The sequence below is a fragment of the Eucalyptus grandis genome, chromosome 2, assembly GCF_016545825.1.
Source record: "Eucalyptus grandis isolate ANBG69807.140 chromosome 2, ASM1654582v1, whole genome shotgun sequence".
Taxonomy (NCBI): domain Eukaryota; kingdom Viridiplantae; phylum Streptophyta; class Magnoliopsida; order Myrtales; family Myrtaceae; genus Eucalyptus; species Eucalyptus grandis.
Genome location: NC_052613.1, coordinates 1,282,325 through 1,299,393, shown reverse-complemented (window position 1 = coordinate 1,299,393; position 17,069 = coordinate 1,282,325). Strand labels below are relative to the sequence as shown.

Genomic DNA, 17,069 nt, shown 5'->3' with positions numbered 1-17,069 from the left:
CTTAAAATAACTTACAAGAAAATATCTAAATATTTAAGGAGTAGCTTTCAAAAATCCAAAATTCTTGGAGAAGAGATTTGTGTGGCATTTTCTTTCATAGAGTAATCTTGATAAAGCTGTCGTTCACGATATGGATGACTTTAAAGTTGGCTCAATCTAAGGCCGGTTTGATTGCAGTATAATGGTTATTTCTTTACATGGACAAATAGGAGTGTGCATGACAAAATTTGAAACAAATTGATTTATAATTTCTATTTCGAAACTAAGAAGCTAAAAATTTTAGCTTTTGATTTCTTCTTTAAATCTATTTCTGGAATAGGTTTGAGAAATAGAGAAATCAAATTGCGCTACTAAACGGATTTCTATTCCAAATGCATTCGGGAACAAAGAAACGAGAGAAATCAAGAAACATAAATTTTATCATGGACAGCCCTAGGGGGCTGTTGGATTTGTAGAAAGGAAGTAGGATAGGGTTCTTGTAATGAAGCATGAATGAGCTCATTTGTAAATTCATATGCTGATTTCATTTCATTAGCAGCCGTGGATTATTGGTTTAATCAAGCTTCAAGAACTTAATCTTGGACATTCATGTAAGTTCTTTAATTACTGGAGTAGGTAGTATCCCCTCATTCTGGTGGTTGTGAATAGGGCTTTGCACTGTGAGGAACATGGGGCACCAGCTTTTATTTTTTGTCAAAAGCTTTCAAATGTTAAACACGCCCTGAAGCTTTTGAAGAGGGAGCATTCCCATCAGCTTCTTCAGCCCATGAATCAGCTAAAAGTGGATCTCTTGTCTCTGCGGTAGACAATACACTCAGGCAATCCATGTCCTTCCATTCTGGAGGAGGAATTTCTTTTGAGATCTAAACTTCGGTAGCTTCAATCCTTTGAAGAGTCCTTCTACACGCAGAAATCGAGAGTCCAATGGGTTAGATTGGGGGATCAAAACAGTGTTTATTTTCATAGAGAAGTTGATCAGAAACATCCATGAGGACCCTGAGGTATCTCATTATGATGAAGGGGAGGGGGAAATAGAAAGGCATGAAACTGTTGATTGTGCTGCTATTGATTTCTATAAAAGCCTCTTGGGTACTTCAGATGAGCAATGTACACTTATCTGCAGTAAAGTTCAGTGGTGCCCATGACTCGGGAAAAAATTAAGGAAGCTCTGTGGTCTATGAATGGAGATAAGACCCCCAGTCCAGATAGTTCTACTGCTCATTTCTTTACGTCTACTTGGTCCATCCCAGGTGATGATTTCTTTTTTTACTTCTTTCTGACCTAAGTCAAAAAGCGGGCTTTTAAAAAAGAAAAGAAAAAGAAGAGACATAAAGGGATAAGGGAGAGCACGCAACCATAGAGAAAGGAAAAGAAAGGGGAAAGAAAAGAAAGGACGGGAAAGAAGAAAGGAGGAGGCTTTGCGTGTACGCTATGAAGACGTCATCGAGCCGAATTTATTTCAATTCATAATGCCCAATAAGGATTTTAATCCTCTGTTCGACCAGAATAGTTTTCAGAATTATAGCACAAATTCAAAATTATATGAAATTTGGATTGTGAAATCAATTAGGCTCTGTTTTGCAACTCCGCCTTAACAGTAACAATTTCGATTTTTGTTAAGAATCGGTTTGGGACGAGAAACGCGTTTGGTAAAATTTTGTTAGGAAACAAATTTGTTCCCTGGAACAGTTTCGGACAAGGTTTGAGAATCTAAAAAAATTTGATTCTCGGAAGAGAATCAGAAAAAGAGAATCAAAACGGTAAAACCTTGTTCTTCTCTTTTATCATCTCGGTTGCCATTCGCCATTGCCCGCCGCCGTCCGCCGCCGCCTGCCGCCGCCCGCCGCCGCCGCCGGTCGCCGGTCCGCCGCCGGCCGCCGGTCCGGCGAGATCGCCGGAGGCTCGCCAGGCCAGGGCGAGGTCCGGCGAGCTCGCCGGAGGCAAGCCCAGCCACCGGCGAGGCTCGGCCTCGCCAGATCTGGCGAGGCCCAGCCTCGCCGGTGGCCAGGCCGGCCTCGCCCAGCACCGGCGAGGCCGACCTGGCCACCGACGGGGCTGGGCAAGCCTCGCCGGTGGCCAGGCGAGCCTCGCCGGCAGCTGGGCGAGGCTCGGCCTCGCCAGATCGGGCGAGGTCGAGCCTCGCCGGTGGCTGGGCGAGCCTCGCCCAGCTGCCGGTGAGGCTCGCCTGGCCACCGGCGAGGCTCGCCCAGCCCCGCCGGTGGCCAAGCTGGCCTCGCCGAGGCTGGGCGAGGCCAGCCTGGCCACCGGCGAGGCTCGGCCTCGCCAGATCTGGCGAGGCCGAGCCTCGGCGGGGCTGGGCGAGCCTCGCCCAGCTGCCAGCGAGGCTCGGCCGACGAAGGCCGACCTCGCCGAGGGCTGGCGGCGCTCCGGTGAGCGTCGCCGGCCCTCGTCTGGCCGGTCGCCGGTCCGGCGACCGGCCAAATGAAGAAGAAGAAGAATAGGAAAAAGGGGAAAAAAAAAAAGAAAAAGAAAAAGAAAAAAAAAAAAAAAGAGAAAAAAGAAAAAGTAAAAAAAGTAAAGAAATTATTTAAAATTTATTTAAAAATCAAAAGAAATTATTTAAAATTTATTTAAAAATCAAAAGAAATTAATTTGGAAGTAATCAATTAATACGGTACCAAACGCAATTCTATTCCGAATAAAAAATTTTGAACAGTTACAAACACGTGTTTTTACTCGGAATCGTTCCCAATGAATCAAAAAGAATCGGTTCGTAATCCGCCTCCCTCAATGTAATCGTTACCAAACGCGCCCTTATAGTTGTTATGAGGTTCACGTCCCCCTCCCAAAAAAAAAAAAAAAAAAAAAAGGACCTCCCACTTAATTCCTTGGCAGTTTCAACGCAATTTATAAAAAACAACATCATTTTTAGGTAAATTAGCCATGTCCTTTCATGCAACGCTGTCTATATGTCCATATGGACTCATTTTAAATGTAAAAATGCCAACTCGGATTTTAACTTTTTATTATAAAAGTCAATTAATATTTTTGCCGGAATTTATCATCAAAGGCACTTAAATGATCGTTTTTTTTTTATCTAATTTGGTACTTAAGTAAGCTGCAAAAACTTGTGAAATAAAATGAGCGTTGTATGAAACATTTGACACTTTTAGTGTCCTTATGCCTTTGAAGTAACGTGTTAATTGGATTGAAATTTTAGAGTTCCACGAGCAAACTAACTTTGAATAATTGCTTTTAGTAAGCATTTTATCGACATGTGGTAGTCATTTTATTAGTGATGAAGCTTAGTTTAGCCAATTCATAATTGAAGTAGTATTTTACTTGGTTTTGACATCAATTCTCATTTAATTGATATGATTACGAGATGGTTGACTCGAATAGCTACCTATTTGATTTTTGGGTATTTTCATATGGATGGTGTTATCTATATTTTGAATTTCTAAACTCATACTTTGAAAATGAAAAGGATTAGATGTGTTATGTAAAGGTATGATTTAGTTAAAGGGAAAAGGTGATATTAATAACATATTTGAAGCATAAAATTTGGATAGAGCATTTTCTATCCTTTTGATTATTTGAAATGGCATGGAAAATATTTTTTGAAACAATTTATGATTGATTATTGTAAAATGGTTTCAGAAATGCTTTATGAAATGGATTGCAACAAGGCTATATGTGTATTAATTTGTGAATATGATTTTTGAAAGGTATTCTATTGCAAAAAGGTATATTTTTGGTATTGTGAAAAAGAATTATAATACCAATTCTCGATTGGTTGGTGGAAGTAATTGATTTGTGAAAGGATATATATTTTGGTTTGTAAAAATGGATTTTGGTTTATGAGATGGATTCTAGACTTGATTTCTAATATTGTACAATAGTGGTTTGACGTTCAATATCACTACAAACCAAGTTAAGGGTTTCTAGGTGTGCATACTAGTTTGAGAATATCATTTTGGGCCAAGTCAACAGCTAATAATAGGTATAAATCTTGCCAAGAGAGAATCTTAATTGCCTTATTGCTATCATTGTGTCATGAACATGGTTGAAAATTGAGCATAAGATAGATTAATTGAATAGACCATTGATGTGTGCTATGAAATTGATAATGGAATATTATTGATATGTATATTGATAAGATTTATTAATAGATTGGACCATTGATATTTGCTTTGACATTGCTAATGAAAAAAGTGTTTCTGATATGTATAAAACTTTGTTGAAGATACGAAACTCATTTTTTATATGCTATATTGTTGGATTGGAATTCAATGAATTCGTTATGGATTTACAAATATGCATAGTAGATGCTTGATCTAGTTAGAAGAAATATACAATACTCACTGAGTTGTGGTTATCCATCTCATTCATTCCAATCTTTTCAGGTTTTTTGGACAGCAACAATCAAGATGAGAATGTTATTTTTTTTTTTTTTTTGTCGAAAGATAAGAATGTTATTGACAAGGAGCTTTTGGTAGTTGTGTGTTGAATATAAGTTGAGAGGAGATAATCGAACGTATGCATATTTTGACATCAAATTTGTGTTTGAGGTGCATCTTTTGAATGGAATGACAGCCATATCATTTCCCTATTCTTATAAGATTCGAGGTGTGACATGCAAGACCTTAGTCCCAAGAATACTACTGCTAGGCATATTAAGCAAGGATGGGCTAATTGGCGCATCATGTGGAATGTGGATTGAAATATGGCCATTTCCTTTTCGCAGGCTAGTCTATTAGTTGCTTTGCAGTCCAATCATTCGACTTTTGTTACTCTTGCTCTTCCTAAGATGAGATTGTTTTAATTGAATTGATGTGAATATGGGCATGTAGTGGGATTCATCTCCACGTTTGGATTGAAGAATTGGAATGAAGGGCATAACTTATATATTGTCTATTAGATATTATAACTTTATATTCCTTACTATAAACTACAACTAATGTAGCACGTGGGAAGCTTAATAAGAACGTGCCCATAAAACACTAAAAAAAAGAACAATTTTATTTTATCCTATGGTGCATAAGAAATTGGACTTGGTCATTTGATGGGGGCACTCGGATGTCATCTTCTCGATGATGTAAGTATAGATCCATGTTGAGCTGCTTTCACAATATTGAACAGGGTCATCGCCAATGATTTGAAGTGGAATCAGAACCTGTTATAATAATGGACTGGGTTCTGTTCTCTGCTGATAAAGTTTAGATCTTGAGCTCGAATGCGACCGCGCTAGGCTCAGACCCACGTAACCAAAGCCGCGTGTGGCGGTGCTAATTTTTATTCTCCGGCATTATTTCTAGGACGACGAGCCTCGTCCTGTAGCCCCCACTTATATGTCCCAAGTGGAGTACGGTTGGCGACATCTTGCGAGAAAGAGGACCCTCTTTCCAGTCCGGCGAAACTTCTTGGAATCACCCTCTTCGTCTTTCTGGCCATTTATCTCGCGTTCCCACACCCTCTTCGCTTCCAGATCCGATGAACTTCGCTGCCCAGGGAGACTTGACTCTCTTCTGTTGACCCCGCTCGAGCATATGCTGTCTCCTCTCAACAAGGTCAGAGTCAATTTGTTGTTTACTGTAAATTTAATGGAGGGCAAGTTCCATTTCATTTCCTGATCTGTTCTGCACGCTTTATTCTCTGCAAGAACTGAGAAATCGTTTGTGGGTCGCTCGGATTTGCACTTAAAAGTATGAAAGTATAAAGCTTTGATTATAAAATGTGGGTGTGAATCAGCGAATATGCAGTGATGTCGCGTCTCGCAACGTGGAGAAGTGGGAAAGGGTGCGCGCTTTTTTGATATGGGGGATAATTGCTTGATAAATAGAAGTAGAGACACAGGCATTAATTTATTGTCGTCGAAAAAAGTATCTTGACATTTGGAAAAGGAGTATGGCAAGAGGCCTTAGCGCGAAGGATTGAATTGTTCCTCATCTCTGCCCTAGATTGTTCGTCTCTATCCAATTTTTGTTTCCGCAGGAAGTGTTCTCCTGCTGATGCATCTCTGTCATAACTTCGCTTATCTGACATTGAAGCATGTATGCAGACGAGGCAAGCAATGTCCGTTGGGTAACAGAAAGATTTCTGTCGCTTATCTTGATGTTCATTATAATCACAGACCGCACTTGGTTATGAAAATCTGAAGACGCCGTTAATTTTTGAATTTCTTATATATAAAAAAAAAATGTAATTATGTGGATATATGTCCAGCTTTGTTGTCAAGGCAGAACTATTTCAGGATCACTGTGTTGATGTTGGGTCACGTCTTTTTCATATCCTGAATGAAATTCATTTCAAATTCAGACTTTCCGTTCTCTGTCACTGGAGTTTTATCAAGGGTCGGTAACCTTATTATGATTGAAACGCGTGGCATGTTGCAGAAGATTCGTATTTTGTGAGGAGTTCATGGGTTCTTTTATGTCAAAACGTGCAAGAACGAGACAACCTTCTCCATTCCCCTCAAGCTCACAGTCATGGAGTCATCAGAGCTATCCATATCCAGCATATCCTCAACCTGCACATGACTATGCGCCACAACCTATATACGAACCCCCGCCTCCTTCTTCAAGCTATGGTGGTTACCCTCCTCATCCAAAGAGGAAGCTTGAAAGGAAATTCTCAAAAATAAATGATGATTATACTAGCCTGGAACAGGTCTGATACATTTTCAACTCCATTATTTTTTTGGAGCTCAGTTTTTATCTAGTCCAACTCTTATAACAGTGGTGGAATGTCATATTGACTTGGAGTAGTGTTTAAAGTGGAATTGCTAGATGTGAGGTCGATGGTTCTCATTGATGGCAGTGTGCTTTTGGTGTTCTTGCATTCATTGCTTTTCTTTCTAGATTCTAATCTCAAAGATAGAATATTTTTCTCAGGTTACAGATGCCTTGGCACGTGCTGGCCTGGAGTCTTCAAACCTGATTGTTGGTATTGATTTCACAAAAAGCAATGATTGGACAGGTTTGGTCATATAGGTACAAAAGATGTCATTTTAGGGTTCTGGGTCTAGGAGATTAATTTTCTTCTGTAATAGGTAAAAGGTCATTCAACCGGAGAAGCCTGCATCACATCGGAGATGGTCAAAATCCCTATGAACAGGCAATATCAATAATTGGGAAAACACTGTCATCCTTTGATGAAGACAACCTAATTCCATGTTTTGGATTTGGAGATGGTATCAATTTTTAACTGTTAATTTATGTTTTAGCTAGTTAAACTTATTGATGAGATCCTTAGTTCTGTGTTGGCAGCCTCAACTCATGATCAAGAAGTTTTTAGTTTCTTTCCTGATGAGAAATTTTGTAACGGATTTGAAGAGGTTTTGACACGTTATAGAGAATTGGTACCTCAACTACGACTTGCAGGTTGGCAACTCTCTCTCTTGCTCCCCAACCCCCAGGCGTCCATTGCCTTCACTAAAATTTTCAGCTTACTTACCCAATTTTCTCAATGGTAGGCCCAACCTCATTTGCTCCCATTATTGAAATGGCCATTACAATAGTCGAACAAAGTGGTGGCCAATACCATGTGCTAGTAATAATTGCTGATGGGCAGGTATACAGTTTGTATTTTGTACATTGGATTTAAATATGGAGAATGGCTTTTCTAAGAGAATTGTCGCAAATAGTGCATTTCATTTAAGCTTACAGTTTCCAAGGCAACTTGTAAGCCACAACAATTATATTAAATGGGGCTTTTCTTGTGAATTGACAGATGTTTTAGGACTTTTCTGGGTATATCCACTGTCCACTGAATTGAATTATTGCCACTTAAGAACCATTTGCCAAATTGCAACCTGAGATTTACCACTCTGATTGGAGTGTTTTACTGAGATGCCTGTGCAGCTCTGTTCAGCATTCTCCTAATACAGATTACAACTCTTAAGTTCATGTGAAAGGCATGCTGTTTTCTACAAGTTGTGCTTAAATGTTGAGCAACGTATCTTGCTCTTGGGATGGACATTTGATACCAAAGTATGCAGAAGAATGCCATGAAGCAGAAAGCATTCCATTTCATTAGTTTGAGTACACAGACTACTTGTTCTTGCAGATAATTTCTTATTAGAATTCTAACAATGTCTGTCATCCATGTACTGTTAAAGGTGACAAGAAGTGTCGATACCGAACGTGGCCAGCTAAGCCCACAGGAGAAAAGTACTGTCGAAGCAATAGTGAAAGCAAGGTATTTGTTGCTGCCAAGTTTGGCTCCCTTAGTCACTGATTATTCCCCCTATTGGCTTTCTAAGGTGCCTTGTTTTGGACAGTGAATATCCCCTGTCAATTATACTAGTTGGGGTTGGTGATGGACCATGGGACATGATGAAAGAATTTGATGATAACATTCCTGCCCGAGCCTTTGATAATTTTCAGGCAAGTATCTTGCTAGTTCCATCCACGTTTTCCTTAGCATATTCTCCCACAGCTTCAACTCGGGCTGTCTTTTGTTTTCGTGCATACTTCTCAAGTTTGAGTTTGTTCCTTTGTAGTTTGTCAATTTCACAGAAATAATGTCAAAGACTATGGACAAATCCAGAAAAGAAGCAGAGTTTGCTCTTGCAGCCTTGATGGAAATACCTACCCAGTATAGAGCAACACTGGAGCTAAATATTTTGGGGTAATGGGATAATATTTGTAAAATTAAGTTATGAATCTTACCGCCACTAGTACAATGTTTCTTTCGAAGCCTTCCCTTTTGTTAGTTCATGTAAATTCCATTCCATCTAGCAGTTCTCGAAGGGGAAAAGCGATAGATCGGGTATCTCTCCCTCCTCCTCAATATGGTGTGGCTTCTTTAGGCACCTCGAAAGCTTCACGATCAAGCAGTTTTGGACCAAGTGCACCACCTTCTGCTAGACACGATACGTTTGCTGGCACAACTGCTTCAAGTTCTACGTCTGATAATCATGTAATTCATCCTTCATCTTCTATTATGGTGGCTAACTTCTCTACGGTTGCTTGCCTGTATTTATGCCAAAAGTATGTTCCTGTTGCAATGATTCTCCGAGTTGTGAGCCTTTTCGTGGGTATGTCATAAGATTGTCAATCACTAGAGGATGCTGATGGGGTGCAGATCCATACGAGATCGACATAATATGTACGTTCAGGAGAATCATCTACAGTTTTCTAATTTAATTATTATCATTTCAGGATTGTCCTATTTGCCTGACTAATCGAAAGGATATGGCTTTCAATTGTGGTCATCAGGTAATTTGTTTTTTTCCTGAATTTCCCCCCTTGGCCTGCTTCCAGTTTCCACCATGCATTTGCATTCTCTATTACTTTTGTTAAAAAATTTCAGCAAATGCATTTGAAAGCTAAGAATTTATTTGCAGACCTGCTGCGAGTGTGGACTAGATCTGGACACATGCCCCATTTGTCGTGGTTTCATCGAGACCAGAATAAAGCTCTACTAAAGGAAGATCCACTTCTTTTATCAAGGTTTTTTTCCAGCTTACATTTGTCTAATATTCCAAACTTAATCTTCTTTCGTGTGCATTGCTGAGAACTTTGTCGTCATTTTTTAGGCAGATCCTATAATGGACATCTCATAAGACCAAAAGTAATGCAATCCCCATTTGTCCACTGTACATACCTCGTGGACTTGTCTCGTTCGTGTTTTGAAGGACTCGAAGGAAGTTCCAGGTAGCTTGAGAACGGCTATAGGATTCAGTCGGGCATTCTTGCTTTAACAGAGAAGATAGAGTCATCACTCACTTTGACGGATGAATAACCCTTTTCTAGTCTCCTTGTTCTGTTTCTGGTATGAACATGAATATGGTTGAATTTGTTCCATGTTCAGTCGTCTTTTTAATCGGGTAATCATTTGGCATCAGTATCAATTCTTTCTTTCCTTTCTGTTGTTTGGTTTTGGCTTACTGCCTTTTTGAACTCGGTGTATGTGAGAGCGTCCTGATTGCATGACTGCGAGGACACTGGCATCGGAAGCGGTGAGGCACGAAGAGTGTTTCCCTTATCGCCTGCCTGTGTGTGGTAATTTTTTCCAAGTTTTGCGTACCAGACGCAATCCCAAAATGCATGAGTGCCTACTCGGTCGGGCCGAATTGCAAAATGTTCATGTATAAATGGACCTTCTTTTTTACTTTACAAGAACTCCTAAAACACTGCTATGGCAGCTCGAAACCATGTATACCTTCTCGTCGAATTGATGATCATTGCCATTGCTTTGCTCGAAAAACCTGCGCTTTGCCGAGCAAGGAAGGGGCGATGGCAACTTCTCTTGAACAATACTGGAGTGGTGGCTATGCACATGGCAGTGACTCACCTCAATACGGTCATTATGTTCGACCAAACGGGTGCCGGCCCTTCCAGCTACCGTCTCCGCAGAAGCTTCACGAGCGGAAGAATGTGTGCAGACGATTCTTCTGATGAGTCCTGCTACGCTCACTCTATCGAATACGACATTTCCAGCAATTACATCCGAGCTATGAGGCTTGAGACTGATCCTTGGTGTTCCTCGGGTTCTTTCTTGAGCGACGGAACGCTTCTTCAAACCGGCGGATATGGCAACGGCTCTAGAAGAATCCGATACTTCAGGCCCTGTCGGGATGGCCGGTGTGATTGGGTGCAATCGAAGACATCGATGTCCTCTAGAAGATGGTACGCTTCCAATCAAAAACTCCCCGAGAACGATCGGGTCCTCGTGGTGGGCGGAAGAAGAGTCTTTTCCTACGAATTCGTACCCAAGTTGTCGTTGCTGGACGAATCTCATGATCTTCCCTTCTTGCGCCAAACGTATGACGGAAATGGAGGAGAAAACAATCTGTATCCCTTCCTTCACCTTTCCTCGGATGGCAACTTGTTTATTTTCGCCAACCGAGATTCGATCCTCTTCGACTATAGACGACACAAGGTGGTCAAAACGTTCCCCCGGATGCCCGGAAAAGGTTCAAGGAGCTACCCAAGCTCAGGTTCGTCGGCGATCCTCCCGTTGGAGCACGGCCACCAATTCCGCAAGGTGGAAGTGATGGTGTGCGGGGGAGCAGCACCAGGAGCTCATAGAGCAGCCGGACGGGGCAAGTTCTTGAAGGGACTAAAGAGCTGCGGTCGAATGGAGATCACGGGAAACAAGCACAAGTGGAAGATGGAAAACATGCCGGGGCGACGCCTTATGAACGACATGATAATCCTTCCCACGGGCCACATCCTAATCATCAACGGCGCTCGGCGAGGTAGCGCTGGTTGGAACAATGCGGCGGATCCTTCCCTCGTGCCGTACCTTTACAAGCCAGAGAAGACACTCGGAAGAAGGTTTTCGACGCTCGCGTCCACTGAAATAGCAAGACTTTACCACTCCTCTGCAAGTCTCCTCCCTGATGGGAGGATTTTGGTTGCCGGTGGGAATCCGAACCAGCAATACATGTTCGAAAATGTGACTTACCCTACCGAACTCAGGTTACAAGCATTCATCCCGCACTACATGGACAGAAGATACCATAAATACCGGCCGGAAAATGTCACGATAGAAACCCGAGGTGATCTCAGCGTCAAGTATGGTGAAGACTTCACGGTTCGATTCTGGCTGGGGAGGAGGCCGAGCAAAGTGGTCGAGTTTAGTGTCTACGCGCCGCCCTTCACAACGCATTCCTTATCAATGAATCAGAGGCTGCTCAAACTTTCGAGCAAGAACATGATTAGAGATGCAACGAAGGGGTGGGTGAATGTCACAGTCAAAGCCCCTCCATCTCCTAACGTCGCGCCGTCGGGCTATTACATGCTCACAGTCGTTAATGGAGGGATTCCCAGCACTTCTCAGTGGATCAGATTCATACGTGCTTAGAAGTTTTATTCAGATTTCATGTCCTCTTGATACTATCACAGCACTATCTGCCTAGACTAAATAAGCTCAAAAGGGATATTTATCTTTTTCTGGACAAGTAAGAAACTGTTATATTGCAACAAACACACCAGCAGGGGACTAATCCTGCATACAAGCCCTCACAGAGAAAATGTTTCTCTCTACTAGAGTGAGCAAAAGCTGCAATTTCGCCTGATGATCATTTGTTGTTGAACTTGGAAATGTGGTTTCTATACTATTAGACCACGACGTATTGTGTACTTTTTAATTACGATAGTTTGCTAATCTGGTTTCTGTCGGGGCTGACTCCATTGGATCACGAATCTTATCATTTCCACAACAGGATGAGTACAGAAAAGCACTTCTTTTCCAGGCCTCTTGCTCACTGTATACACACTATGTAAAGCTTGAAATCTAGAGACAGTACACAATTGCTATCACATGGACAACACCGTCCCGATGATATAAACAGTAAACGTATTTATATGAGCTACGTAGGATTCATGTATCAGCAAAAAAACTGTACGTGCGTGTATTGTCAATGATCAATCGAACCGCTGCAATTGTGGCAGCCACCGCCAGGAACAAGAACGCCACCACGTTGAAACAATGCCACGCCTTCTTCTCCATTCTTGCTGTTTTTCCCTTCACCTGCTCAAAAATTTAAAAGGTCAGAATCGATCCTTTTGGGTTTTGCAGTGATTCATGGATGATGAATTTACCTTGAGAATGATCAAGCTGGGAAACACAAAAACCAAGGGAATGAGCGTGAAGGAGCCAAAGAAGTTGACGAAGTCTCCCATGAACGGAAAAGCAGCGGTCAGGAAGGTATTTATTGCGAAAAGGGCAGCTCGCAAGAGCAGTCGTCGTTTAAGATTCGTTGCCGAGTTCATGGTCTCCTCTAGTTTCAGGAACTTGGTGTCTAAGGTCTCGTGAATCGGTGCCACAAAGATCTAGTAACCATTCCGGCGAAAATCCGCCAAATGGCTGACGTGGCGACTTTCCAAGGCGAGCTCGGTCCCAAACGGCGTCGTTTTGCACGCCGACGTGGCGGAGAAAATGCAAAACGACGCCGTTTCGCGTCTTCGTGTAAATAATAGTATATAAATTAATTAAATTAGATTTAAAATATTCAAAAAATTTAAAAAAAATAAGAAAATTTTAAAAAATTTTAAAAATTAAGAAAAATTTTAAAAATTAAGAAAAAATTTAAAAATTAAGAAAAAATTTAAAAATTAAGAAAATTTAAAAAATTTAAAAAATTAAGAAAAATTTTAAAAATGTTAAAATTTTAAAAATTTTAAAAAATAAGAAAAATTAAAAAATTAAAAAATTAAGAAAATTTTAAAATTTTTTAAAAATTAAGAAAATTTTAAAAAAAAATTATAAAAAATTATAAAAAAGTGGGGAGTGGGAGGCCGAATGGGGCAGCTCCCTTGCCGCCACCGCCGGCTCCTCACCGCCGCCACCTCCGCCGCCGCCTCCCCCCTTTTTTAAATTTTAAATTTTTTAAAATTTCTTATTATTATTTTTTAAATTTTTAAATTTTTAAAATTAAAATTTTTTAAATTTTATTATTTTCTTAAATTTTTTAATTTTTTAAAATTTTTAAAATTAAAATTTTTAAATTTTTCTTTTTTAAAATTTTTTAAAATTTTTTAAAATTAAAATTTTTAAAATTTTTTTTTTTTTAAATTTTTTAATTTTTTAAAATTAAAATTTTTAAAATTTTCTTATTTTTTAAAATTTTTTAATTTTTTAAAATTAAAATTTTTAAAATTTTCTTTTTTAAAAAAAAAAAAGTTTTAAAATTTTTAAAATTAAAACTTTTAATTTTTTTTTAATTTTTTTTTAATTTTTATGCGATTTGGAGCTCCGTGAGCCACGTAAGCAAAAAATAATAATAAAATATTGCCACGTAGGATTTCGGCAAGGGTCGTCGGAGGTGGCACTTAAGTGTCCCACTCGAAAAAAAAGTGGCACTTAAGTGTCACCGTTTTGAAGTTATGGCACTTAAGTGTCCCTGGCGTCTTCAAACACACATGCTTCAGATGACGAAAAGTTCAAGTACCAAGATTCAGAAAAAAAAATTCCGAGGAAGCAAAGCAAGTTTCTCCGATTGCCATCAAATTAGCTGCCGCATAGTCTGATCTTCTATCGTCATAATATTGACAGAATCATTTTTCACAACTTTCACTAGGGACTACTTATATTTGGAGTACGAAGAAACTATGTTTACTCACATACACTTATGCGTGTGCATTAAGAAGCCTTGAGAGAAGCACTTAATCATTCGAAAGCACAGCCGATCCACCTTTCAGCCCACCTACGTACCTTTTCGGTCGGGAATGGGCTTGAATAACGATTAGGCTCAATCCGCCCGGTAAGGAGCAAGTAGAAGTCTAGTTAGGAGAAGCATCTTACATGTTGGGAGATTACAGATTGGAGGAAGACGGAGGAGTTGATGAAAACCTTCACCCATTTGGGCCCGCTAAGCTCTTCGGGGAGGTACTCGGACACGTCGGACCCGTACGCCCAATTACCAGCCACGGTCACGCCGTAGTACACTATGAGGCCCACCGTGTATTGCAAGCCCAAGGCTTTCCTCATGTTCTTCACCACCGGCTTGCGAAGAGTTGACTGCATTATCCATACTCCATTATTCATACATACGTAGTGACAGTGATTGATTTTCCGTGTATGAATTGAATGCTAAACTTGAGGTATCCACCTGAATCTCTAGTAATAGACCAGAGGTATTGCAGACAATAGTGGCTGAAACCGCACCTAATGCACCAAAGGTTTGGTCGACTTTGCTTCCTTTGAGTTTGTAGTTCTTGTTCGCGTCGGATTTCCCTATCGAGAAAAGGTTAACCATTACTTTTAGACAACTCTGATTATAGATACGACATTTATGGAGGACAGTTACGTATCTAGCATACAGACGTAATTGCACTGGTGCACATAGCTGTCCAAATCCATTCTGGCTATATAATAAGGAAATATATGTTTTGATAAGGAAACATTTCTACCGTCTTTGATGACCACCATCAGGAGGAGTCCAATGTAGCTGAAAGTAAGGACTGCAGAGACAGCCAGCCAACTTCTCATGGCAGACATGGTTGGGATCAGAAAAGCAAACATGAAATATGCTGCTCCTGTCATGCCTATGTAGTACTGAAGCCTCAGGGCAGTTTCGCTGAATTCTGAATTTATCTCCTGTCGATATTCAAAACAAGTTATGTATATTCTCATAAAAAATTAATCAGTCTGAGTTCATCATCGAATACCTTGAGAGCTTTCCCTCCCAGAAGGATGAAACCCATGTTGCCAAGAAGCAGGGTTAGAAACTGGAAAACCCAAGTGATGTAATACAGTTTCCTGCCTTCATGTAATGCAAACGAGGAGATTTTTCAAATTATATGACAAAAAGAATAAGTTAACGAAACAAAACTCCTCTCAGCTTGGAGCTTAATCGTTGAGAGTGAAGAGACAGACCGAAAAGGAAGCCCATGATGTCTCGGTAGCGAATGAAGCGCTGGCCATCGATGAAGTGAAAAGCAGCCAAGAGCCAATTAGCATATGCAGTGTACAGTCCTACGACACCTAGGCAAATGATGCCCCATGTCCAACCCAAAGGCACCAGCATAAGGTTCGAGAAGCTCAGTATGTATCCACAGTTGAAGCCCGTCACCAACAGCAACCCCGCTTGAAGCCATGAATCTGCAAAATCATTCGTTTAACCTTATTCTTAGCTGAGAAACAATCATGCAAAATGTGCAGAAGAGGACGCTTTCGAGATCGCATTGCAGAACGACGGAAAAATGACCGTGGTCAGTGGTGTGAGCAGAAAGAGAGGCATATTGTTGATGATCCTGGGCGTGTTCATTCGCTTGGGCTGGCTCTACGCTCAGAGCTTCCATGGCTTCCCCAGTTGATGGGGTTGCAACATGCATATTTAAGAAAGACAAGATACCATTTTGGTCATGAGGGTACTGCTATTTTAAGCTTGTCGTGATAGCGGTTGTTTTCACGAAGTTAATGAGAACGGGATAGATAGAAGCTCATACACGACTAGAACGACCCACCTGTCGAGTGGTTATTGGAGGATTTGGTCATATGGGGCATCAATGAAATACATCACTGCCCCCAAAATAGCTAAATCCCCATTATTAGCGGCTCTAATTGATAGGAGTGGTCCCTCGATCAACCAATTTTCTTCTGTCACCTGATATACGGGAGCAATATAAAGCTCGTCGTTTATCTTTAACTTGGTGGAAGGCATGACGGGACTTAGTTTACCAGGTAATGATGCTCGACACAAGTTGAGGTAATTGTGGTCACTTTCAGATGGTGCTTGGTGGCATTTCTTACCAAGAAAAGGACGTCATAGATGTCAAACCCATCTCGTCTTACGTTATGAGGAGAATCTCTTCAGACAGACACGAAGCTTTACTGTGTCATAGCCGGTGATTCGATAGGCGCGGGAGCTGGGCGAAGCAGGAGCGAAGCTTGGGTGCTGGTGCAAGCGCGTGGTGAGCATAGTTGCCTCCGCGGGCGGGCGGGATCCTTGTACAACCAAGCAAAGACGTGATGAGTATCGGATATGAAGCCCTTAATCAGTGTTTGTACCAAAAAAGGACCAGTTTTGATTATTATAGACAAGTTTTAGACATGGTCGATGATACTAGAGTTTGGTCATTTATGAACAGAATTATTAACAACTTGATGAATCAATAGCTCAAAGGACTAGACAAAAAGTGAAGTCGACAATATCAAATGCAACCATCAAAAAAGTAACCATCAACGTAGTGGAATAAAGCAACCATCAAGATAATGGAGTTAAAGAAACCATCATGGTAGTTGTGTCAATGTAATCGTTCGATAATCGTTTGTAACCCCCATTAGTAGCTATCGGTCATAAGCTTTAAATAGTCACATCGTACTCTTCAAGGCACGAGTGCACTAGTAGTTGTAGTTTCAAACTTGTGTTGTCATTTAAGTTTCAGCATGTTTCTTAGCACAAGTTTTTAAATCCGTGTCATTGATTTTCTAAGGTGTATCTTTGCGTTGTGTCCCAGGTGGCTCGTTATCAATTAAATTCCGGCATAAGATTATTACGTTTTCAGGTTTTGTTGTCAATTAAATTCCGACATAGCTTATGTAGTGATTATGTTTTCAAGTTTTGTCGTCGATTAAATTCCAACAAAATTTGTATACATTCAGCTCCATTTAAAGTAAAGTTGTCGATTCTCTTGTCTACTTATGATATACCC

At 40.6% G+C, this 17,069-nt stretch overlaps 3 protein-coding genes across 3 annotated transcripts; 2 read left to right on the top strand and 1 right to left on the bottom strand.

The window, feature by feature from the left end:
* Window positions 1–6,381: 6,381 nt before the first annotated feature.
* Window positions 6,382–9,810, top strand: LOC104417388 (E3 ubiquitin-protein ligase RGLG2). The gene is made up of 12 exons (XM_039305930.1): window positions 6,382–6,630; window positions 6,822–6,906; window positions 7,001–7,153; window positions 7,230–7,343; window positions 7,436–7,533; window positions 8,081–8,160; window positions 8,243–8,348; window positions 8,465–8,592; window positions 8,706–8,883; window positions 9,126–9,182; window positions 9,311–9,416; window positions 9,503–9,810. Exons 1-11 carry the CDS (start codon window positions 6,382–6,384, stop codon window positions 9,389–9,391), a joined length of 1,329 nt encoding a protein of 442 aa, XP_039161864.1. The 3' UTR covers window positions 9,392–9,416; window positions 9,503–9,810.
* Window positions 9,811–9,963: 153 nt separating this feature from the next.
* On the top strand, window positions 9,964–12,078 carry LOC120285882 (aldehyde oxidase GLOX-like). Its single transcript, XM_039307508.1, has one exon. The coding sequence runs from the start codon at window positions 10,105–10,107 to the stop codon at window positions 11,773–11,775; it is 1,671 nt and encodes a 556-aa protein (XP_039163442.1). The 5' UTR covers window positions 9,964–10,104; the 3' UTR covers window positions 11,776–12,078.
* A 60-nt stretch (window positions 12,079–12,138) lies between these two features.
* On the bottom strand, window positions 12,139–15,794 carry LOC104417372 (proline transporter 2). Its single transcript, XM_018866384.2, has 8 exons — window positions 15,623–15,794; window positions 15,292–15,516; window positions 15,084–15,178; window positions 14,826–15,012; window positions 14,525–14,649; window positions 14,218–14,433; window positions 12,516–12,746; window positions 12,139–12,444 (listed from the first exon to the last, which is right to left on the bottom strand). Exons 1-8 carry the CDS (start codon window positions 15,747–15,749, stop codon window positions 12,295–12,297), a joined length of 1,356 nt encoding a protein of 451 aa, XP_018721929.2. The 5' UTR covers window positions 15,750–15,794; the 3' UTR covers window positions 12,139–12,294.
* Window positions 15,795–17,069: the final 1,275 nt, after the last annotated feature.